A 26,350-nucleotide genomic window follows, 5' to 3' on the forward strand; every position below is an offset into this window, starting at 1 on the left:
CATTACCAAGTAAAAATCACTAGAATCTGCCAACCACAATGTCTGCTCTACTGGTATTTATCCTGCAATATTAGACACCTGAGTGGCTTTCCTGTCTAATATTCCTGTTCAACTATAAACATATATAGTGTTGAATCCCAGGCCAGGAGGTCTGAAGGCCCAATGATCTGGAGTCCTAAGATGCTAGACAGACATCAAAATGCCAGGTTTTATGAAGAAGCATCTAACAATGAGTAAAAATGCTTCAAAGGCTTTCCAGTGGTTAGTCATTCCTCCCTGCGTCCGTGTCTGAGCAATGCACTCCTTTCCCCTGATGAAGCTATTGGTGCTGAGTGTCCTTTAGAAGCATCAAAGAAGATTCTCTAGTGCCTCACAAGTTTGATGGCTTTGATGTTGATGATGAAGCTCTCAAAACTCCATGTGTCTGGGTTGAGATAAAATATGAAGTGAAAGTGAAAGTCGCTCAGTCATCTCTGACTCTTTGCCACCCCATGGACTATACAGTCCATGGAATTCTCCAGGCCAGAATACTGGAGTGGGTAGTCTTTCCCTTCTCCAGGGGATCTTTCTGACCCAGGAATCAAACTGGGGTCTCCTGCATTGCAGGTGGATTCTTTACCAGCTGAGCTACTGCGGAAGCCCTGAGATAACATGGTCAAGCCCTGTCTTTTAGATGCTTTACCTGGAACTGGAGCCCTGGTGTCCTTGTGGCAGGTACCCTGTGGGCAGACTACCCTCACAAGGTGGACAGTCCTCGTAGTTAGAACCCACATCCTTTTCTGACCCAACACAAGTGGAAAATTAACTTTAATGGCTTGGGACAAGAATTATTCTATTGATTGGCTTTAGAGCGTGACAGATTCTCAAGGGGAAGAGCAGACAAGGGAGCTGAGCTGTGAGCATCACTTATTTATGTATCAGATTCCAGAAGCTAAGGCACAGAAAGCACTTTAAGAATAAAAACAGAAACTGGCTACACAAGTCTGAGAAAACATTATTTTTCTTTCTACTCAAAATAGATTTGTAAAATCTTGAGAGTGTAAATGGGCCTAACCTTTTTTAAAGCACCATTTGGTAATATCAATATTAAAAACACACTTCCCCTTTGAACAAGTAATGTCACCACTAGGAATTTACCCGGTGGATATACATGGAACACTTCAACAAAACATTATGTCCGAGGATGGTCACTGAAGCATTACTTTGTCGTGGTTTTACAAATACATCAAAATATCCATCAGTAGAGGGGCTGGTTAAATAAAAATAGCATATCCATATAATGGATTAGTTAAAAGAATGAGATGAATCCGCGTGTGTCAATATGGAAAGATTTCCATAACACTTCACTAAGGGGGAAAAAGTCAAGTACAGTACAGTGTGTATAGCGTGATCCCTTATGTGTTCAAATACACATACGTATGTGGAGAGGAGCACATAATTACATTCAGGCATGTGCAGGAAATCATCTCGGGAAATAGTTAGCTGTGGTAAACGTTGAGTAAAGAACCTGAGATGGGCTGGAGAAACAGCTTAACAGGGCAGGGTGGCATTTGGGAGACAGATCAGGAATCAGAGTAGGCGTCTTATTTGTACTCTCCATTATTAAAAATACTAATAAACATTCTATTATTTGAAACAGTTTCTATCTTCAACAAAATTTGGGTATGTGTCCAAAGAGCAAAGAAAAAAAAAAAAAGGCTCTTGGCCGAGAGATGGATAATGCCCTCAGCCAACTCAGCTAAAGAGGAAGTATTCTGGTCCACAGAGAGGGAGAAGCTGGCCTCTGCAAAAACTGTTTACTGTGTATTAGGGTGGAGGGGGAAGTGGAAAGAAGAAGAATTGCCTCATCTGGGTTTTTAATTGAATTTTAATTTTCCACTTATTTCACTTTGGAAAAGGGACTTTGATAAGAGGAACTAGCACTTGCCCAAGAATAGGAGGGACCAAAATGTTGCCCCAGCTACCTAGAAAGACTTGGAAGGAACATTCTCATCCCTTCCCCACTCCAATCAGAAGGGTGAGAGAGGTGTTCACAGGGAATGTTGACAAAGAGTAGACACTGAAGTAGGAGGCTTGTAAACCAGCCTCACAGGACCCACATCGTCCAGAGCTCCCTTTCTATTGAACAGCATATTCTTTTGTGTTCTTGGCCTTGGGGAAGAATCGCAGCTTCATTAATCCACTCCATAGTCTGGGCTGCTGTGGCATATACCACTGACTACCCAGACAGAGTTATAACAGACAAGACTGAAACTCAATGGAGTCCACTGCACTGAAAGGCTCACTTGCCACCTGACTCTTGTTGTGATATACATGGAGGCTTTCTATGGGTCAAAACCCCCTTCCATGGCTTTCGTTACAGAGCAAGATTGTCCTTATTTATCTGAGTAAAATATCTATGATGTTGGTCTAGATATAAACCCTGTAAAGTAAGCATAACTTGAACACGATTTTCTACCTGATGGACCACCAGTCCCAGGGTAAGCATAGACTGTTCCCCTCTTGTCAGTTCAGTTCAGTCGCTCAGTCGTGTCCGACTCTGTGACCCCATGAATCACAGCACGCCAGGCCTCCCTGTCCATCACCGATTCCCGGAGTTCACCCAGACTCATGTCCATCGAGTCAGTGATGCCATCCAGCTATCTCATCCTCTGTCGACCCCTTCTCCTCCTGCCCCCAATCCCTCCCAGCATCAGAGTCTTTTCCAATGAGTCAACTCTTTGCATGAGGTGGCCAAAGTACTGGAGTTTCAGCTTTAGCATCATTCCTTCTAAAGAAATCCCAGGGCTGATCTCCTTCTGAATGGATGGTTAGATCTCCTTGCAGTCCAAGGGACTCTCAAGAGTCTTCTCCAACACCACAGTTCAAAAGCATCAATTCTTCGGCGCTCAGCCTTCTTCATAGTCCAACTCTCACATCCATACGTGACCACAGGAAAAACCATAGCCTTGACTAGACGAACCTTTGTTGGCAAAGTAATGTCTCTGCTTTTGAATATGCTATCTAGGTTGGTCATAACTTTCCTTCCAAGGAGTAAGCGTCTTTTAATTTCATGGCTGCAGTCACCATCTGCAGTGATTTTGGAGCCCCAAAAAATAAAGTCTGACACTGTTTCCACTGTTTCCCCATCTATTTCCCATGAAGTGGTGGGACCAGATGCCATGATCTTCGTTTTCTGAATGTTGAGCTTTAAGCCAACTTTTCCACTCTCCACTTTCACTTTCATCAAGAGGCTTTTTAGTTCCTCTTTACTTTCTGCCATCCCATCCAATTATTCATCACCAGGGCCGAAGAAGGTAGACAGCATCATCATAAGCCTCATTGGATAATTTCTAAATGCTGGAGCGTCTTCAGGGAAGTAGACTTCCCCCAAGCCAGGTTACTTCAGCTAGTTACAGTATAGGGCTAAGAAGGCCAAAGTCATGAGCTTATTTACCCTGAGGGCCAGTTAGCTTTGGTCTGTTTCATGACCATATTCTGTATCTCTCAACCCAAACATCTGTTTCAAAAATGGATGCCCCTGATGACAAGGGAGACTGGTCCAAAGTAAAACAGATGTCTGAGTTCAAATTCACCATGCTTCTGGAAAAATGACACAAAGTATAACAAAAATATTAAAATTATATCACCTGTTATTTGTTCCAAAGAAATCAGGAAAAATAACACCAAGCAGACCTCAAAGATCTGCACAAATGCCAGACTGGTCATCAGGAAGAAAATAGCTATTTACTCACAGAGCTCACTTTTGCTTTAAGAAGAAGGTATCATACTATAAACCTATTTTTCCACTAAAATATTTTGAGAAAATTATTTCACTTAGTATATACAGAATGTTCTACTTGCTTACAGGTATTCCCTTAGGGAGGAAACTGAAATCAAGATGCGTTTTATAAACTTCTATGCCCTTGGTACTCAGTCACTTCAGTTGTGTCCAACTCTTTGTGACTCCATGTACCATAGCCTGCCAGGCTTCTCTGTTCATGGGATTTTCCCAGCAAGAATACTGCAGTGGATTGCCATGCCCTCCTCCAGGGGATCTTCCCAACCCAGAGATCAAACCCAAGTCTCCTGTGTCTCCTACATTGCAGGCAGATTCTTTACCACTGAGCCACTGGAGCACCCCTCTATGCCCTTTATATCTCTTTAAATATTTTATATTAAAAAGTAAACTGAACATTTCAGTCATTATTTGATCTGAACTTTTTTCATGCTAATTACTTTTTTTATAAATTGGTATTTCTTCTAATTGCTCTAGTTCTTTCCTCACCAATATGTTCTTCACCCATATACTAAGGATAAAATACCTTCTTTTTTTCAGTTGGTTCACAGAACCCAGCACTTATGCTTTTCCACCATTCACAAAAAGAAACGAATTTCCAATCTATCCTTCTTCACACATCTAGCTCCTTGTTTCTGAAGTTCCCAACACGATCCACAAACATAATCAATATCTGAAATACCACATGTGCCAGTAGCTGAAACACAGATGAAGACCTAGAACTGGGACTTTCCTCGTAGTCCAGTGGCTAAGACTCTGCGTTCCCAATGCAGGGGGCCCAGGTTCGATCCCTGGTCAGGGAACTAGATCCTACATTTTGCAACTAATGGTTCTCATGCTGCAACTAAAGATCTCACATGGTGAAACTAAGAAAAAGAAAAAAAAAAAAAATATATATATATATATATCCCACGTGCCACAATCAGAAGATCCTACACACTGCAATGAAGATCAAGGATCCCACAAGCCACCACTAGGACCCAATGCAGTCAAATCAATACATGCATATCTCACACTCTCACCTTGAACCAGATTTAACATTGAGGGCCATCTTACATACCTTGAAATCTGAGCACATCTACAACTGCAAGCTCTCTGATCTCAAGATAATAATAGATTCAGTTCAGTTCAGCCGCTCAGTTGTGTCCAACTCTTTGCGACCCCATGGACTGCAGCATGCCAGGCCTCTCTGTCCATTGCCAACTCCCAGAGTTTACTCAAACTCATTTCCATTGAGTTGGTGATGCCATCCAACCATCTTATCCTCTGTCATCCCCTTCCCCTCCTGCCTTCAATCTTTCCCAGCATTAGGGTCTTTTCTAATGAGTCAGTTCTTCACAGCAGGTAGCCAAAGTATTGGAGTTTCAGCTTCAATATCAGTCCTTCCAATGAACACTCAGGACTGATCTCCTTTAGGATGGACTGGTTGGATCTCCTTGCAGTCCAAGGGACTCTCAAAAGTCTTCTCCAACACCACAGTTCAAAAGCATCAATTCTTTGGCTCTCAGCTTTCTTTAAAGTCCAACTCTCACATCCATATATGACTACTGGAAAAACCATAGCTTTGACTAGATGGACTTTCGTTAGCAAAGTAATGTCTCTGCTTTTTAACATGCTGTCTAGGTTGGTCATAACTTTTCTTCCAAGGAGCAAGCATCTTTTCATTTCATGGCTGCAGTCACCATCTGCAGTGATTTTGGAGCCCCCCAAAAAAGTCTGTCACTGTTTCCCCGTCTATTTGCCATGAAGATTGCAATACTACAAATAAAATTCACCATTTTTAATCCCTGATCTCAGAAAAACAGGCAGCTACACTGCTCCCTTATGGTAGGAATCTGTCCTCTGGGGAAGAGGGAATCTTGCTTTCTTTATTTTCCTTCAGGTCACCTACAGTTGTCCCTTGAAAGACTGAGAAAAGAGTCTACAGCGACTCCCAGATCCAGGGTGCCAGGTGTAGGATCCTGCCAGGGGTGGGGGTAGGGAGCTGGAACAGGACAGAACCTTCTCGTTCAGAAATTACTCCATCTATCATTGCTCATTTGTCTTCAAAGGAGCACTGAAGCCAGGCCTCAAGAAAAGAACACAGCTAAATCTGTGGAGGTCTGTAGTGACCTGAGCAAGTATGTCACCCTACTCAGAGAGACTTATGCTGACCACATAAATCCTTTTTTCTTTTGTGGTTACACTGTGTCTTTGTTGCTGTGTGCAGGCTTTCTCCAGTTGCGGGGAGCAGGGGCTTCTCTTGTTGCAGAGCAGGGGCTCTGGGCATGGAGGCTTCAGTAGGTGTAGCATGTGGGCTCTGTAGTTATGGCTCACGAGCCCTAGAACGGGCAGGCTCCAGTAGTCATGGCACATGGGCTCTAGCTGCTCCTTGACATGTGGAGTCTTCCTGGAGCAGGAATCGAACCATGTCCCCTGCATTGACAGGAGGGTTCTTATCCACTGTGCCACCAGGGAAGTCCGGACCATGTGAATCTTGATCCAAAACCTGAGGCATGTGGTTTTACCATGGATTCTTCCCAACTTCTTTCAAGAACCTCTCCCAGTTCTCCATGGGCTGTTGAGCTCCCTTATAGTTTTTCTGTCCACCCTGACAAAGGACAGGAACATAATATAAAATAAGGTGCCCAAATCCCATGGATGGAGGAGCCTGGTGGGCTGGAGTCCATGGGGTCGCTAAGAGTCTGACACGACTGAGCGACTTCACTTTCACTTTTCACTCTCATGCATTGGAGAAGGAAATGGCAACCCACTCCAGTGTTCTTGCCTGGAGAATCCCAGGGACAGGGGAGCCTGGTGGGCTGCTAGTCTATGGGGTCGCACAGAGTCGAACACGACTGAAGCGACTTAGCAGCAGCAGCAGCAGCATTCCCTGCAAACCATGGAGGATGGTATATACCATCATTGTACTCAGTAAAACTGTACACAGTGTATAGTTTCCTCTCCCTACTTGTTTATGAGGTCACTGGGAAAACTGCTACTCTTTTCATGGCTTCCCTCTCCTGTTTATCTTTTATATCCCCCCTTCTCCCTCCCCTAGCTTTTCCCTTCTTCTCTATCCTATAGACAGAGCCCCTTTTCTTCTCTACTATATAATTCTAAACATAGGCTCTGCCAATAACCCTAAGCTATTGCTGCATCACGCTGATTTGCACCAGCTGTGCCTGATGGCGGTTAACCCACACTTACAACAGAGCCTTCTTAGATCTTCCTCTGAGAACAAGATTCTGCATATACATCTAAAAGTCATAACCAGAGAGGTGGAAACTGAGCCAAGAATAAATAGATCCTGCTTTGAACTACTGATCACATTAACTATGAAAAATAACACAACCGGAGCAAAGAAAAGCGCTACCCAGTTCAGTTCAGCTCAGTCGCTCAGTCGTGTCTGACTCTTTGTGACCCCGTGAATCGCAGCACGCCAGGCCTCCCTGTCCATCACCAACTCCGAGAGTTCACTCAGACTCACGTCCATCAAGTGACGTGCTACCCAGAGGTGTAGCTTAAAGATTTTTCTTGGACACGTACAACAAACTAGTAGGTGATTTGCCCCCTCAAACATCCCACTCCCTAGTTTAAGGTCAATTCTCTCAAACTAATGAAAGGAAAGCCCAACTCAGGGCAGGGAGCTCAAGGAAGGGAAGACTTTCTCATGAAGAATTCAAGGGACAATAAAAAGTATACTCCTACATAGAGCTGACTCACTTCACTGTACAGCAGATACTAACACAACATTGTAAAGCAACTGTACCTCAATTAAAAAAGAAAAAGAAAAAACGAGAAGACCTTAAAAAAAGTATGCTCCCAAATAAGAGCATCAAGAACTTTATCATGTAACTAGACTTTGCAAAGCTTAGAGTCTTTGAGACTCTTAAATAGCTGTGAAAAACCAAGTGCATGGAGCTGGGAATTAGCGTATAATGATATTATTCTGCAATTTTGGGCAAATCACAATCTCAGATCATCAGTTTTCCTATCAGCTCACTCCCTGAGGAGTCACTGGCAAGGTCACCAGCTGGTTTGTGCATACTGAATTGTCTGGCCCATTTACTTTCCATTATGAAACCATGTGTAACGGTCCTGTGTCTGAATGTGATCAGGTCATGTGGATGACTGTCATTAGAAGGTAATCATCCTTCTTCATCTCTGTCCCAGTGCGACTGTGTTCCAGATTTATCAAACCAACTTCCATTCTTCCTAGCTCCATAGGATAATGAACAAATGCCATTAGTTTTGTTAAGAGAAAAATCTTCCAAGTTGCAAAATCATTTATTAGTTTCAAAAATTCTGGCTAACCTCAAGATCAGGGACACAACGTAATTCATCTGATGCAAGAGGACATCAGCAGTCTAAGAAAAATATGTTATAACTAACTTTTTGTTACAAAGCTCATCTACTTATAAATCAGGTTCCCAATGGCTATCTTCACATCTGTTTCACTGTCAGTCCAGGAGGACATTAAAACGAGTCACTGCTAACCATCTCCTGTTGATGGCAGGCAGAAATGGTGTACTTTCGCTCAGGACAGCTTCAAGCCATCTATGAAAGTTCTTAGGTTGAAAATGTATAGGAGACAAATCTTCTATACTTATTTCACTCACTAGGAGTACAGTTTCTGTCCACTAAAAATAGCAACATAATTTCAGGCCCCCCAGAAAACACAGCATCCCATCAATCTTTTAAGTACTGAATGATCAGTACCTAAGCATCAACAGCATTAGTACAAAAATGGGGACCCCACCAACAGTGTCAGGCGGGGGTCTTGATGTTTGGAGGACAAACTCTCCTCCGGAGTCGCAACACTTTTACAGATCCTCATGATCTGACTCGTGCCCTCCTTTCAAGCCTCATCACCCCCATCACTTTCTGTCTTGAATCCTATCTTCCACCCACACTGAACTACTCTTCATTCCCCTATCCCCCACCCTCTATGCCTTTTACATGCTTTTCCCTCTGCACCTGCAAAGGACTTCCTTCCCCACCCCCAAAATGAAATGGTCCACTCATCCAATTTCCATGTCTCATGTGTATAAAATCACTTACTCCTACACATCATTTATTACTCTTAGCTTCTCCACACCTCCCAAATTTAGCTAAAATATGCCTCACGTGTACTGCTTTACAAGCTTGTGTTTTAATTGCTTTGATCACATCTATGGTGCTTTTGTGAGAAAAAAAAAAGTCTATATTCCCCACTAGACTGTAAGCTCCATGAGGCAGGGGTTATATCAGTCCTATACATGGCAGTTACTCAACAAATATCTATTGAGTAAATGACTCAATTCACTATTTTATATTTAATAAGATAGGAATGAATTTATTTTAGATGTTTTCTTTTTTTAAGATAGCTGTCATTTTATTCAACCTTTTTGTTTTGACACTTTCAATTTTTAGAATTGTAAAAGATGCCAAGAGATACAAATATATAATCATGTTCATATTACTGCCATCTGGAATTGACAAATGTTAACAGTTTTATATATCCCAGTCTATTCAAGACTGCTTTCAAAGGGCCAAAACTCCAATGATTTTGTTATCAATCCTGAGTTAACTAGAGAGAGAGAAACAGAAACAATATTATTAAGCACTTATGTGCCAGTCACTGCCCTAGGTTTATATACATTGCATATTCAACCATCCTAAGTGAATATTATTATCCACACTTTATGGATGAAGACACTAAGACTTAGAAGATTAACTACTGACCAAGATAATACACCCAGTAAATGTTACTACCATGTTCCAACCAAGTTCTAACTAAATCCAAAATCCTTGGGGCTTTGTCCTTTATTGTCTAGATCCTCAAGTCCTGTCTATACCTGGAAGGCATTTGCACTTTTTGACCCAGGGAATGTATTTTCACATATGTTATTCATCCAATTCATTAAAAAAATGTCAATTAAGTGTCTACTATGGATTGTGTACTGTTATCTCATAAACTAGCAGAAAATTAAGGTAACCAGGCCACTGCTTTCACAAGAATTTTGGGTAATTCAGCTATGAATAAATTAAGTGGTGATATAATGCCAAGGAAGTTTCTCCACTGCAAAAGAAACATGCAACCATCTAGGCAAAGAGAAAATAGCATTAAAAGGCTGAACAGACTACCTTCCTGTCCCTGCCAAAGGTTAAGGATGACATATGACAAGCTATGCTCACATTAGATGGCCCCTGGAAATTTACCTTGGTCCTACAAGGACTGGAATGTTGTGGTTGTGGTGGGGAAAACCTTTGCAAGGTGACTAGATATTTAAGGGTCATATTTAAAAATCGCTGACCACTTTACTGTACCTGAAAGTAACACAACACTGCAAATCAACTATCCACCAATAAAAACTTTAAAAAATAATAAAATAAAAATTTGCTGTCACTTATGATTTCTACAGTGTCCTATATTTCTGTCTTAACAATTAAAAACATGAAACTTAGGGGTAAATAATTTGACTTAATATATCTTCTTGGCTCTCAGTTCAAATTCTTATGGCTGCTTAACAGTCAGCACGTGTGTGGCCCTGTAGTTCACACGAAAGAAAGTGAAAGTCACTCAGTTGTGTCTGATTGTTTGCAACCCCATGGACTGTAGCCCGCCAGGCTTCTCTGTCCACGGGAGTCTCCAGGAAAGAATACTGGAGTGGGTTGCCATCCCCTTCTCCAGGGGATCTTCCTGACCCAGGAATGGAACTTCGGTTTCCTGCATTTCAGGCAGAGTCTTTACTGTCTGAGCTAGCATAGGGTTCACTTAAGCCCCTGCACATTCTTTCTTGTGGTCCCTGCCTTTCAGAAAATGAATGACCCAGTGTTTCCTGCCCCAAAGGGACAGCCTGTCCCTGTGTGGATACTTTGTATCCAGGGTCTTGCTCCATTTCTTCCAGTAAGTCCAGGGGTGTTTGGCAATCACTGGCTTTGTAACTGTATTGTCAGCAGTTTTGATTTCTCTTAATAAATTATAAAACTTCTGGACTCCCAATCGAAATCTTGGCTCTTTCTTGCTTTCCCATATCTACTATCCTCCATGATTCCTTAAACATAACTTCACCTCCCACTTTGATAGAGCACAATTCCTCCATCACAGTGTTTCAAGTCTTTTTTTTGCCATTTTTAGCTTCCTTGATCAACATTTTTACTTTGAAACAATTCAGATTTGTCCTTGCACTGCATCCAACCTACTTAAAATGAATGTTTTGAGTCTGTAAGCACCATATGGCCATAAGGGTAACCAGGAGTGGGTGGAGAGGTTATTTTGCTTACTGAGGACTCTTTTCATCAGGCTACTTGCTTCCATTGTCACTGTACTTTTACTACACACATATGGCGTTGATTTCTCAGAAATCCAGTAAAATCCTAATGGTTCCCATTCTTGGCAAGTACAAGCCACAGAGTCAATCACATGGTTCTGGGCCTTGGGTCCATCCTTCCATGACAGCAGAGGAAACACCACTAACTGCCAGAAGTTCTGTCACTTGGGTGCTCTTCTCAGAGTAAGCACCAACAGGTGAGACAGTTGGTTTTCTGTCCGTTCCTTTGTTCATTCATTTATTCATTCAACAAATGTCTCAAGAGTGTAGTGAAATAACTCTGAATAAAACAGACATAGTTTCTCAGATTAGGAGCTCATAGTACACTGGAAAAGAATATAAAATAAATGATTGCCATATAATGTGATAAATGGACATGAAGGAAACACAGAGTACTTTTTAGAAAATTAAGAAAAAAAAATGACAAGGGCATATAACACAGACTATAGAGGTCAAGGGAAACTTCCAGAGTCTGAAGGATGAATAGGAGTTAGCTGGGCAAAGGGGAAGGAAGGGCACCCTAAACAGAGACTAGAACGTCATGTGCAAAGGCACTGGGGCCACCAATATCCCCTTATCAGAGTCCAAGTTTTTAAAGCATGCTAACCCTTTCCTTGGAGAAGGGAATGGCAACCCACTCCAGTATTCTTGCCTGGAGAACCCCATGGTCAGAGGAGCCTGGCGGTCTACAGTCCATGGGGTCACACAGAGTCAGACGTGATTTGGTGATTAAACAACGACAACCTTTTCCTACCAGCGACCTCCTGTAAATCTCTACCTTTCTGAAATTTTCTCCATCTATAAAGGTTCCAGGGGGGTTCCCTGGTGGTCCAGTGGTTAGGATTCTGCACTCTCACTGCAGAGGGCCCAGGTTCAACCCCTGCTTGGGGTTGAACTAAGATCCCACAATCCAGGCAGTGCAGCCCACCCCCCCACGCCCCACCCCCCCCAAAAAAAAAGATTACAAAAGATTATAATGTGTCTTGAGATTCCTAGACAAGGGTTTCTCACCAAGTAAAGCAGGTAAATTTCTCAAATGTCGGGTCACAGGAGAAGAATTTATAGTAAAAGTTTTCCACTATTTCCTCTCCTGGGCCCCTGAAAGAGGACAGGCCTTTGGACTAGCTACTCAGTGCTGTGCGAAGCAGTACAGCTTCTCCCCAGATAGCCTACATTTGTAATCCAAGGACAAATTTAAATAAATACCGTTTCTTCTTCATTTTGTGCCCTCGAAGGGGAGATAAGCCTAAAGGACAGAAGACAATTCTTTCCCTTTCATGGGCACTGTTTCAGTTTGTGAGCTCCTCTCCCCCAACCCCCTGCCTCTTTATTACTTCATGCCAAGCTTGTCCTGGCAATAATGGAGTTTTCAAGCGAATAAAAAAGGACCCTGAGGTTTACAGTGAGCACATTTTGGAAAACAACGAGCTGAAATAGAACTGCTTCGCACACTTTTTCTTGGGATCTTAGACTCACATGAACACAAGCCCCATGAAGGAATGGTTTCCAAGCCCTCAAGAAACTGGTCTTTTTCTTTCTTCCTCCTTCCCTCCCTCTTTTTTTTCCTCCCTCCCTCCCTTCCTAAATTCACCTGGAGTTTTCTTTACTCTCTGTAGTAAGGTACAAAGAAGTGTTCACATCTAACATGGCGAAGGCAGGGTTTGTTCTAGGACTGGGAGCCAAAGGCCTGTGGAGGCTCAGTCGTGTCAGACTCTGCGACCCCATGGGCTGCAGCCCACCCAGGCTCTTCTGTCCCTGGGATTTCCCAGGCAAGAACACTGCAATGGGTTGCCATTTCCTCCTCCAAGGGATCTTCCTGACCCAGGGATTGAACCTGCATCTCCTGCCTTGGCAGGCGGATTCTTTACCACTAGCGCCACCTGGGAAGCCCGGAGCCAAAGAGAACAGGCTAAAGTGGTTGCAAATGTCTAACAGAGTTTTACTGGAGAAAGCTCTCTACCTATCACTTTTATCCTCCTAAAAGGCCCTGGCCTTTCCCCCTGCAAATGGTCACCTGACCCAAGTCAGCAGGTAGGATAACAGAAGGTTGAGAACCCAGCCCGCCCACACCTTTCCAGGAAGACGTCCCTGAGGAGCACACTGCCAACTGCCGTCGCCCCTCCCACACTCTCGGGGCTGAGAAGGAGGAGCTGAGTGGGTGGACGCTGCCCAGAATCATTTGCATATATCAACACAGTGCTGTTTAGTTGAGGTTGATTATTTTCCTCCTGGGAAAATCACCCACAGGAACCTCAGTGGGGGCAGTCTCATTGGAGTCAGGCAGCTGTGTCTACCAGTTCAAATCCCCTAGTTGTTTAAAAAAAATACTGAAGGAATCCTGGAGTATGGGCCTTCCAGAACGTGGGAGCAATCCTGAATTCAGATGGCAGAGGTCAAAAAGTGACTGCTGTAAAACTGGCAGGCTGATAGGGTGTGACATTTTATACTCCTCTGTCCTTCACTGATTCATTCAATAATAAGAAAAGTCTACATCTATTGCTTATTATGTACGAGGCACTGTTCTAAGCTCTTTGCATGCACCTTGCTCTGGCAACAAGAGCCAAGGGTTAAAAATAAGAAGATACAAGGTGGGAAGATTGGAGCTGAAGAGACTTCCCCAGTGGTAGGTCTGTGTTCCGTGGTGATAGCAGACTGTTTGGTGAACAGCATCTCAAGGGCGGAGGGAAACTTTGAGGTGATTCTGGTGGGCTTACTGTCCAAGGACACAACAACAATTCAGGGAATGGGTGAAAATACCCAGGTTCCAAACAATCAGACTGTTTACACAGTTGGGCCCCTATCAATGGCTTGGAATATGTGGAGCAGAATTCAGTTATGCAGGGAAAAAAAGAGCTAGGACAAACTTAGCAGAGGTTTAGGGCTTCACTCAAACGGAATGGAATTAAGGGCAGGGTGCAGTCTCCATGAGATGTTGTGATACTATGTGGGAAAACTGAGATGGAAACCCAGCCACACACACTGGGAAAAACATTTCGAGGAATAAAATAAAGTTATGACTCGATGGGCACGTTGTTGCTTATTCCCATGAGATACTGCCGAGCCAGGCAGAGAGCAAGCCTGGAACCATTTATTACACTGAAGATGCCGACCTGACCAGAATGAGATGAAGTCTGAGAAGGGAAACCAAATGTAGAATCAGGGTGATGTACATAATTTTGGTAGACAGTTTCATGAGAAGATAAGGGTATAAATGAAGAGACACAAGCTTGAGTTTGAATCTTACTCTGCCACTTACCAGTTATGTATCTTTGAGCATGTGCCCTAACTTCTAATCTTCAAAATCCTTACGCAAAATATTCCTATGGGACTTCCCTGGTCCAGGGGTGAAGAATCCACCCGCCAGTGCAGGGGACACCGGTTCAATCCCGGGTCCGGGAAGATTCCATATGCCTCAGGGCAACTAAGCCCGTGCTCAGCAACGAGAGAAGCCACCACAGTGAGAAGCCCATACATACATGAGAGTGGACCCTGCTCACCGCAACCAGAGAAAGCCCAGGCACAGCAAGGAGACCCAGTGCAGCCAAAAAGAAAAGAATAATAAGTAAGTAAGCTCCTAGTTAAAAATATCCCTATGGTTGTGACAACTGAATATACTGCGGAATATAAAAGTGCCAAGGACAGTTCTGACACAGAGTAGGTGCTTCATAAATGATACTTTCTCTCCCTCCCTTATAGACTCCAGTTGAATATTATTAATATTTGGTTTTAATATTCCATTTCTCACTACTGATGATAATGTCTACCCTGTTGATCTCAGTAAAAATATTTCAAAGCATGTTTATATGTTAATGAGTTCCCAGGCAGGACACGTCTATCCCTTTGCCTCATATTAAAGTTTGCGGCAGAGAGAAAAAGAAAGTCATTCAGAATCACAAAGAAGAAGCCTAGCACTATCTTTGAACCACATTCTTTAAGGTCAGCAAAGAGCTGGCTCTTCAGAGAGGAATAAAATGCACACCCACTGCTTGTCCAAATAGTCATCCAGTTTCTCTCTCTCTCTCTTTTTTTTTTAATTCTCTCTCTTCCTGTCTCTCAGATGAGAATGATTTAATCTCCAAACTATGCATGATGACACATACTATTTCTTCCTCCAAGAATGTGATGTTACAATGTGAGGCCCCATTCCAGAACTGGATTGAGAGGGAGAGGTCATATGTCCAGTCTCCATACAGGCATTCACTAGTTGAATTTCACACAGAGAACATCTCTGTTTCACAGCCACAGAGAATATTGCTTATCTTGGCAGGCTCCTCACAAATGCAAGACACTGAGCCCAGATAAGCAGTGCGTGATGAATGAGTCAGTGCAATTGCAATCAGTAAAGACCCAAACAAACAAACAAAACCCCACCACTGACCACGACCCAACGGCCAATGAAATAAATCACCTTTGTACCAGAGATGGCAGTATTTTGGTTGCTGTTAACCTTTATAGAAACAACATGTTACTATGAAATCATGATCACATGGTCACATAATTGCTATGAAAATGATTCATCAATCAACCATCAGGTATTTATTTCAACTGTGTACAGCAGTATGTGAGTGCTTTAGGGTTTCTAAGTGAAGTCTAATTAAAACTAATGGAGATGGTCTATAAGACAGACAGCCTAGCTTGAAAGAGAGAATCACCATCATGAAAAAACAATACCCTCAAATAATTCCCAGTTGAGCACTGACTAGCCGAGTGTATACAGAGAAGAAGGAGATCAAAGTGCCCGAAAAAGGTTTTGAAGTGTTCCAGGCCATCCTTCACATGTCTGACAGAGCAGGATTTCTAGAAAACAAATCTGTGTCACTACCCCTGCCTAAAACCCTTTACTGACTGCCCAAGGCCCACAAGACAATTCCTGAATTTCTGAGTGAAGCGTATAAGTCTTTTCATTATTTGGTGCTTCTCAGCTTCATCTCTTGCCATTTCTCTTCTGCTGCAGACGCTCCCAACTGTAGGACGTTCTATTAATAATACTGCCCTTTACGCAATTTTCCCTCTTCTGGGAATATTTGCTCAGATTCCTCTTCTAAAATCCCTTATGTTGGGTTAACTTCTACTTTTCCTTTAAGAATGAACTCAAGCCTTACTTCTTCGCCGAGAAGTTTTCTTTCCCTGACACCCACACTTCCATGAGCATACTCACACCCATGGGGGATTAATGTTCCCTGCTGTAGGCTCTGAAAATGCCTAGGGACGTATTTATTACATACAACACTCATCACACTGCATTGCAATTATTGATTGATTTAATGCCGTTCGCCCACCTAGTTCCCATTCTTTAGTATCAACTTTGCATGCATGCTCAGTCACTCAGTCGTGTCCAACTCTTTGCGACCCATGGACTGTAGACTGCCAGGCTCCTCTGTCCATGGAATTATCCAGGCAAGAATACTGGAGTGGGTTGCCATGCCCTCCTCCAGGGGATCTTCTCGACCCAGGGATCGAACCCAAGTCCCTTGTGTCTCCTGCAGTGGCAGCCAAGTTCTTTACCACTAGTGCCACCTGGGAAGCCCTGAAATATGCATAAGGATGATAAACTCCAAATTTAGGATAGTGATTACCTTTGGGGAAGGAGAAAAGCAAATAGAATTGGGTGCCAGGGCCAGGACTAGGGTGAGTAAGCAAGGCACCTAGCATGCAAAATACAAGGACAGATTAACTTCCAAGTTTGTGCAAGTGCAGGACATAAACGTGAGAGTGGGCACCTCCTTAAATTCTGTGCCCTCAGCACCTCCCTTTCTGATCCTAGTCTTGAGCCTATTAAGTGACACACACAGAGACTTCAAACAGCTTTCTGCAGAGTTTTACTGCTTTAAAAAACAAAAAACTAAACTCTGTTGTGCTAGTATTTCTATAGAAAGAATTTATAGTTTCTTCATCTGGATCTCACATATTTAAGACTATAGTTATTTTACTACTTTCTTGGATTGGGATCATGACGACATGCAGATATTAGAGATTTGGACACCCACCGCAAGTGCTGTGAGGCCTTGATATAATGACCGCTCGTGAAAGATTATTTTCCTTTTAACAGAATAACCAACAGAAACACATGTGACCAAGCTTGGAAGTGAGGCCCCCTCTCCCATTGTTTTGCATTTTGAGCAAAGAAATGTGAGAATGAGAGAGGAGAGACCAGTTTGGAAGTTATACCAGGGGTAGGGCTCTGACTAGTTTCTGCTGACTTGGTTCTTGTCCTATTTCCAAACATAGTTCTCCAAATTCCCATCAGTTCTGCGAACCTCCCAATATCCTCCAATAATTTGCCAGTTTCTTTAAATTAGAGTCAATTCCTATTGCTTGCAACCAAGGAGCCCTAACTAATACTTAATCTCACGCTGTCAAAGAATGAATTTATATAATTCCACATGTGTTAGTCAATCCTGAGGAATCAATTTTCTCACCACAATTTGATTTCCCATGTATGTTTGGTAGGAGTCTACAAGGACAAATGCCTACTTGCATGTTTTAAGTCCTATCTGTCAGGGCTACCTCCCTTGGCTGAATGAATCGCTGTGGAGTTATTAATGTCCAAGGAACATAGGCCTGACTTCTTATTCTCTAGCTGTGGTTGTGCCTATGGCCCCTGAATAAAAAATTGCCAAGCTGCACTAAGAATGAGCATCTCAAATCTAAGAAAACCCATCATTGCACCAACTGTGTCGCTTAGCGTTGTCTCACCTCCTCTGTCTTTAAAACTTCCCATATCCGAGCATGATCTTCCACCAGCCAGTGTCCTGTGCTTTCTACCTTGGTGGAAAGTTTGAGTTTAGACACCACATATGCAGGCTCTCCCAAGGGCTTCTCCTCCATCTTGAAAGAGCCGGGCAGGAGGCATTACGGATCTGTGTGGAAGAATAAAGTGGAATCCAGGTTAAAACATTACATAACAATGAGATGGCAGAGCAAATTATCATGCCTGATTCGCGGATAGTGAGACCATCAAAAATAGTATCATAATAGACACTAAATTTTACGGACACTTTTTATAGTTATTCATGATTGGCATTTTAATGCAGGCTTCTGGAGAAAGGGATGCATTTTGATAATGGACAAAGTGATAAAATTTTAAAGCAAAGTAAAAAGCATCCTTCGCCTGTTCTATCTGCTTGTCACTGTGCTCTGGTCCCTCAGTAGAAGACATGAAAATGGGTGGATGTAAGACACACCTGGGCTTCCCAGGTGGCTCAGTATCCACCTGCCAATGCAGGAGATAAGAGAGGAGGGTTCTAGCCCTGGGTTGGGAAGATCCCCTGAAAGAGGAAATGACAACCTACTTCAGTAATCTTGCCTAGAGAATCCCATGGACAAGGGGTCTGGTGGGCTATAGTCTATGGGGTCGCAAGGAGTCAAACTGAGCACTCAAAACGAGCCTGAAAGATGTTTTCGCATTTCCATGCCATGCGGGGCATGTGGGAAAAGCACTGGCTCTGGGGTCAGGAGTTTTACTCTTTAAACATCTATTAGATACTTGTTTGTTCGAGTCTCCATGTGAGGCAGACACAAATAATTCCGCAGTTTGGTTCTTAACCTTAAGAAGTTTGCTGTCTCCGGACAGAAAGGGTTGTAAACAAGTAATCACCACACAGTGTCTTACAGCACCGTGTGTGAAATGCCACAGTAATCATGCTTCTAAACTGCAGCAGAAGCAAAGAGGAAGGTTCTCTTTTCACATTTATTAGCTGTGTTAACTTCTTGAGCCTCAGTTTCATCAGCAGTCACTCTAGAGACAATATTTAAACATTGACACCAGTTCTATAAAGTCTATTTCCTTGACAGCTTTCCACCTGCCACTGGTTTGTTCAGAATCACATTATACCTGCCCAGCACCACACTGCCCTAAGAAATCTCCTTGCCTTTATTCACATTCCCGAGCCCATCCTTCTGAGAGTAATTGTTCTAAAAAGCAAGTCTGATAATGATGTTCCACCTACCAAAATCTTTTCCCAGAGATTAAAGTCCAAATTTTATAACACAGCATCCAAGACTTCTCTACCTTCTTCCTCCTACCATGCCCAGCAGCCTCCTCAACCACACTGTCTCTGTTGTTTAAACTGCTTAAAGGGACTTTCCCGGTGGCTCAGTGGTAAATAACCTGCTTTGCAATGCAGGGGACACAAGTTTGATCCTTGGTCCTGGAAGATTCCACATGCCACAGAGCAACTAAGGCCATGTGCCGCAACTGCTGAGCCTGTGGGTCACAATCAGGAAGATCCCACGTGAGACAATGAAGATCCTGCATGCTGCAACTAAGGCACAGCCAAGGAAATAAAGAGGTTGCAGGCGTCTGACTCTTTTACAACCGAAAAAGTTGACTTAAAGCTCAACATTCAGAAAACGAGGATCATGGCATCTAGTCCCATCACTTCATGGGAAATAGATGGGGAAACAGTGGAAATGTGTCAGACTTTATTTTGGGGGGCTCCAAAATCACTGCAAATGGTGACTGCAGCCATGAAATTAAAAGACACTTGCTCCTTGGAAGAAAAGTTATGACCAACCTAGATAGCATATTCAAATGCAGAGACATTACGTTGCCAACAAAGGTCCATCTAGTCAAGGCTATGGTTTTTCCAGTGGTCATGTATGGATGTGAGAGTTGGACTGTGAAGAAGGCTGAGTGCCGAAGAATTGATGCTTTTGAACTGTGGTGTTGGAGAAGACTCTTGAGAGTCCCTTGGACTGCAAGGAGATCTAACCAGTCCATTCTAAAGGAGATCAGTCCTGGGTGTTCTTTGGAAGAAATGATGCTAAAGCTGAAACTCCAGTACTTTGGCCACCTCCTGTGAAGAGTTGACTCATTGGAAAAGACTCTGACGCTGGGAGGGATTGGGGGCAGGAGGAGAAGGGGACAACAGAGGATGAGATGGCTGGATGGCATCACCGACTCGATGGACGTGAGTTTGAGTGAACTCCGGGAGATGGTGATGGACAGGGAGGCCTGGTGTGCTGCGATTCATGGGGTCGCAAAGAGTCGGACACGACTGAGCGACTGAACTGAACTGGACTGTAGCCCGCCAACCACCTCTGTTTATGGAATTCTCCAAGCAGGAGTACTGGTGTCAGTTGCCATCCTACTCCAGGGGAGCTTCCTGATCCAGGGACCAAACCCATGTCTTCTGCATTGGCAGGCGGATTCTTAACCACTGAGCCACCTGAGAAGCCCTGAATAAAGTGCTTACGGATCTCAAAAACATCCCGGATCTTTCAGCCTTTGTTTGTGTCACCTCCCCTCCACCCACTATGCCAAGAGAATAAAGACCCTTTCTCCTTTGTATCTCTCTGTATATGCTCTGGACAGAATCCTACCATGTCACTTACAGCACTTTAAATTATTTGCTTTCAATTCTATTTCTACGTTTTGGTCTTTTAAGCATCTAAACACTAGAGATGACGTCATGTACAGAGTAAGTACTAAATCTATGTTTGATGGATTTATTAATTCAGTAAATCATGAGAATCCAGTAAAATTAAGGCAGCATATCTAATATATTCAACTAACAGATTACGAGTCAAGTCACCTCTTCTCTTTAACTTCTGTTGACTTAGTGGGCTGTAAGCTCTTCATAAGAAAGAGTTAAATCTAACATTCATCCTGCACCCCTAGGCAGCAACTCTGCAAGCAGCAATTGCTCATTAGCTACCACAGAGTCATTTTCTCGGAAATGTCTTCAAGGAATTGAGCATGCCTGCAAAAACCAGGTCTTAAGCTCACATAACCTACTGCCCAAATAAAAGCAAATGAAAAATAGTACTGATGAAGCTATTTGCAGGGAAGGAACGGAGACACAGATGAGAACGAACCTGTGGACACAGTGGGGGAAGGAGAGAGTGGGACGAATCGAGAGAACAGCATTGACACACGATCATGTGTGAACTAGCTGGCTAGCGGGAAGCTCCTCTGCAGCACAGGGAGCCCAGCCTGTGCCCTGCCAGGACCTAGAAAGGTGGGATGGCAGAGACGACGGAGGCTGAAGGGGGAGGGGAGACATATATATATAATTATGACTGATTCATAAATCAGCAGAAACCCACACAACATTGTAAAGCAATTATCCTCCAGTCAAAAACTGAATTTAAAATAAAAGCAAATGGAAATGGCATTGATAAGCTGGGCAGGGGTGATAGGTCGGAAGGTTCGAGAGAAGGGTCTTCTACAGCCAAGTTACTTTTCTGCCTCACATGCTCCATCTGTAAGCCATGGAGAGCAAGCAATATTCTGGCAGAGAGCAGTGATGAGGAACACTTAACTAAAACCATCGTGCAGTAATTAGAAGCATGCAGCACTCGATACACTCCCAATAGGAACCAGGAAACAGAACCTTGACAATTAACAAGCAAATTTCTTCTGAATGGACATAAATGATGCTGACACATACCTGCAAGGGAATAAACAAAGAAGATTCATGTGGGGTTTCAGTTCCAAAAAAAGGAAATGAAAATAAACAGGCAAAATGGAAACAGGCCAAATTAGTAAGGAAGGAAATTCCATTGTTGTTATTGGAGATAATACTGTAAACAACAAATAATAAATCAGAACAAAGTGGAAAAACTACATCAGATGGTTTTGTGGCTGTACCATTTGTATATCATGGAAAGGTACCTGGATAAGCTAGACAGACTGCAGGATCTCAGGGGGCACAATGGAACATCTGGAGATGTAACATAGCCCAGTGACCCCAAGGCTCTCACCCTACTGTCTGCCCACAGCTGTTTTCTCATCCCCACAGTGTGGGTGAAAGTTGGCAAGTTTTCCGTATGGGAGACTGAACTGACTATTGCATACTGACTTCCTACAGACCGTCCCTTACCCTGTTTGGGAAGAAGCTGCAATTCTGAGTTTTAAACCATTCCAAGTTACTTGGGAACTGAGGATGGGTGCAGAGAAGCAGCCAGCTCTTATGAGGCTCTTCAAGCACTCTGAGATCCTCCACCCTCTCTGAGACGTGAGGTCTTTCCACCATGCTCAGTATATTTCCTCGCTCACACACACAAAACGACCATATGAATAACACAGATTGGCACTCTCATTGCCTCCCGGTCACTGTGCTAGGCATTTTTCAAATTACAGTATGTCCCCTACATACAAATCTTCAAGCTGTGAACTTGCAAAGATGCAAACCTGCATTCACATGTCCAATTGTCATGTGCGTGCATCCTCTGCAGGCATCTGTGCTTTTGTGTACTTTCCTGTACAAAGAATGTACTTTATAGAGAACAGTAGTACAGTAACTTTATTTTCAAGTCCAGAATGTCCAGAAGCAAGTGTAAAAGCCGTGGTGATGTAGCTGGTACTGTCTATACTTTTCAAGGTACCATACTATAAGATTAAAAATGTTTTCTTTACTTTTTGTGCTTGCTTTTTATATATTATTTGTGTGAAATGTATTATAAACCTATTACAGTACAATACTATATAGCTAATGTGTTAAATGTGTTAGTTGGTTACCTAGGCTAATCTTGTTGGACTTATAAACAAATTGAACTTAACGAATGCATTCTCAGAACAGAACTCGTTCACATGTTGGGGACTTACTGTATCTCAAATCCACACAATAATGCCTCAGGGTAAACATCACCATTTCACAGCAATGAAACATTTGACTCAGAGAGATTAAGTCACTGCTAGAAAGTTGTTCACGCACTCTCTCCTAGGTCAGTTCAGAAGGGCTTCAGCCCCTGGCCCCTACCCTTCACTGGTGGAATGAGACCTCATGCCCCTTCCCCATGGACTAGAGTTGAAGTGTCACTGTCTTAGGCAATTGGCACAACAGTGTTCCTTGAGAGGTGGTCACGTCTGATGAATCATGGCTAACAGTGGAATAGATAGAGGGAGGGCAACTATGAAAAAATAGACCATTCTGTCCCCTTTTTGAAGAAGGCAATGGCAACCCACTCCAGTACTCTTGCCTGGAAAATCCCATGAGTGGAGGAGCCTTGTGGGCTACAGTCCATGGGGTCGCTAAGAGTCGGATAAGACTGAGCAATTTCACTTTCGAGTTTCACTTTCATGCATTGGAGAAGGAAATGGCAAACCAGTCCAGTGTTCTTGCCTGGAGAATCCCAGGGACAGGGGAGCCTGTTGGGCTGCTGTCTATGGGGTTGCACAGAGTCCGACACGACTGAAGCGACTTAGCAGCAACAGCAGCAGCAGTCCCCTTTTTACTCCCATCTTAACTTCTGACTAGGGCAGGCTTTATAGGTATGACCTATACAGTCACACACAGCCTTTGCTCAGAATGACTCTAAGCTTGGTTGAATGCTCTGCTGCTGTTGTTCTGTCACTGAGCTGTGTCCAACTCTTTGCAGCCCCATGGACTGCAACACACCAGGATTCCCCATCTGTCCTTCACTATCTCCCAGAGTTTACTCATACTCATGTCCATTGATGTTATCTAACCATCTCATCCTCTGCTGCCCCCTTCTCTTGTCCTCAATTTTTCCTAGCATCAGGGTCTTTTCCAGTTAAGTCGACTCTTCGCATCAGGTGGCCAAAGTATTGGAGCTTTGGTTTCAGCATCAGTCCTTCTAATGAACATTCGGGATTGATTTCCTTTACAATTGACTAGTTTGATCTCCTTGCAGTCCAAGGGACTCTCAAGAATCTTGTCCAGCACCACAGTTGGAAAGCATCAGTTCTCTTCCCAGGTGGCACTAGTGGTAAACAATCTGCCTGCCAATGCGGGAGACACAAGAGACATGGGTTCAGTTCCTGAGTCAAGAAGATCCCTTGGAGTAGGAAATGGCAACCCACTCCAGTATTCTTGCCTGGAGAATCCCATGGACAGAGGAGCTTGGCGGTCTACAGTCCATGGGGTCACAAAGAGTAGGACATGACTGAGCACATAATCTTCCCTTTCAACCATCTTTATGGTCCAACTGTCACATCGGCACATTGACTACTGGGAAAACCATAGCTTTGACTATATGGACCTTTGTCAGCAGTGATATGTCTGCTTTTTAACAGGCTATCTAGGTTTGTCATAGCTCTCCATTCAAGGAGCAAACATCTTTTAATCTCATGGCTGCATTTACTGTCCGCATGATTTTGGAGACCAAGAATATAAAATCTTTCACTGCTTCCAATTTTCCCCCTTCTATTTGCCATGAAGTGATGGGACCAGACACCACGATCTTTTTTTTTTAACACTGAGTTTCAAGTAAGTGCTAGGGAACAAGTTTACTGAAATCTATATTTACTTTATTAATCCCTATGCTGGAGTTTGATAAATCAATCAGTACTTCATTATTTGACATCCTACTATGATAGTAAATAATGTATGAGATCTCTCTAAATCATTATCTTTTTCCTCCCACCTCTCCTCTTCACATATTTTTGGAAGGACAAAAAGTGTTTAATATTCAGCACCTTACTGGGATGGTGTGGTGTTTCTGGTCTTTACCTATTAGGGCCATGCTTTTCTTCTGCCCCTGCAGATTCCATCATTCATATCAATAATACAGTATTTCTGTTTTACTCCCTTTATACACTTAAACTCTGACTTCTCCCTGAAGAATTTTGATTTGTTAACTCAGCTCAAATTTCTTCTAATCTTGAAAAAGTGTGGCATTTGCCCTGTTCCAGTCTCTTCCACGATCACTTGTCTTTCTTCCATGTCTTTCCTCCTACCTTCTCTCATCCTTATTCCCCTTCCTAAAGAGCTGAGGTCCTGTTCAGATAAGACAAGTTTATCTTTATCTCCCACTGTTTACAACTCTTCCACCTAAAAAGTTTATCTATCAATAAGAGTCTGCCTCTTAGTTTTAATCAGAGATCTAGAATAGCATCATACAAACAGCACTGAAATTCCAGTCAGGAGATCTGGGTTCAAATCATGCAGCCACAGTAATTCTCTACATGAACCTTGACCAAAAATTTCACTCCTTAGCCTCAGTTTCCTCCTCTTTAAAATAAATAGATAGAGACTTCCCTCGTGGTCCAGTGGTTAAGAATCTGCTTTGCAATGCAGGGGACATGAGGTTGATCCCTGATCAGGAAACTAAGATCCTTAGAAACTAAGATCCTGACCCACGTGCTCTGGAGTCTGCGCGCCACAACTTCTGATGCTACGTGCCACAACTAGAGAGTGCATGCACAGCAAATGAAAGATCCCGCGTGATGCAACGGAAAACCGAGGCAGCCAAATAAAATAAAAATAAAGTGAATAGACAGACTACAAGGTTGCTGAGACTGCTTACAGCAAAACTAATATGCATTGAATTGCTTTTCCAGTACAGCTGAGCGATCTACACAAAACAGCGAAAAGTTGTGATTTCTGCAGGTCATTCACATGTTGTCACTATTCCCACATTAGGTATGCATTCGCTATTCAGAAGTCAAAAAGAGCGTGAAGAGCCCCCTGGCATTGACAGATAGAACATCTGAATCTTGACTACCTGGGAACAACCCCAAATTTTCAGTCATGTAGTCAACTCTAAGTTTACTGAGGCTTTGTAAAGCTGGTGTTTGGGGGTGCTCACCAATGCTTAGCACCCAAATCTAAGGATGGCTTGGTGGTAGATTTTTCTAATCATGATTGCTATTGAGGTATTTACCAATTGGGGGGATACAAGAAAGTATTAACATACAGCCTTCCCAATTGTGGGGGTGCATCACAGTGGTCTCACCAGCCTTATGCCATTTGAAAAGAGAGAAAGCAGCAGCTGTCTGGAATCAGGGATTTCTGTGGGGAATAGAGACTGGGGCACAGACAGACATCAGACGGAAAGGCCTCCAGGAAGCCCTGGCATAGGGAGAGCTCTCTAGGGCTGGGAAAGGGGGCATGTCAAAACATTTCATAGCAATCCTCAAAGTTATTTGTGTTTGAAGTGACAGTGTATGCCCATGTATTAGGAGATAAACAGATCTTCATTATCTCTTCCTTGGAATCTTAACAGCATTCTAGTCTGTATAAGGCAACTCACTTATATTCTGCATATTGCTTTCTTTTGCTTTCCTCAGTTTAATCTCCTGCTGTTGGTCTCCCCTGCTGGACTGCCAGTTCTTTGACAGCAAGACTGGACATAAATTTGTTATGCTGCTTCAACTTGTTTTTAAAAAAAAAGCTCAATCATATTAAAAAAAAAAAAGCTCATTTTCTTTTCTTTCCATAAAAAAAAAATTCACTGGAGTCCAAGATTACACATTAACCATTACGATGTATTTTGGGACAAATGTCAATCATTGGGCAACCATTTCCAAAGGAATTTTAATTATGGACCGTCTCACTGAATACTGGGCAAAGTTGCACAATCGTCTGTG

The 26,350-nt window shown here is 43.0% G+C and overlaps 1 protein-coding gene across 4 annotated transcripts in view; it reads right to left on the reverse strand.

Annotated features, from left to right (window-relative positions):
- The window catches only part of RGL1 (ral guanine nucleotide dissociation stimulator like 1), a 277,622-nt gene that overhangs the window by 149,360 nt on the left and 101,912 nt on the right, over positions 1-26,350 (reverse strand). For all 4 annotated transcript variants that reach the window (XM_086343419.1, XM_086343423.1, XM_086343424.1 and 1 more), the window contains exon 2: positions 17,770-17,933. In XM_086343419.1, coding sequence (XP_086199545.1) covers positions 17,770-17,901 — 132 coding nt within the window. In that variant the 5' untranslated portion in view covers positions 17,902-17,933. The remainder of the gene's footprint in view (positions 1-17,769; positions 17,934-26,350) is intronic.

Source organism: Bos grunniens, chromosome 16, assembly GCF_055505025.1.
Source record: "Bos grunniens cultivar Pamir isolate PY7600 chromosome 16, Bosgru_T2T1.0, whole genome shotgun sequence".
Lineage (NCBI taxonomy): Eukaryota > Metazoa > Chordata > Mammalia > Artiodactyla > Bovidae > Bos > Bos grunniens.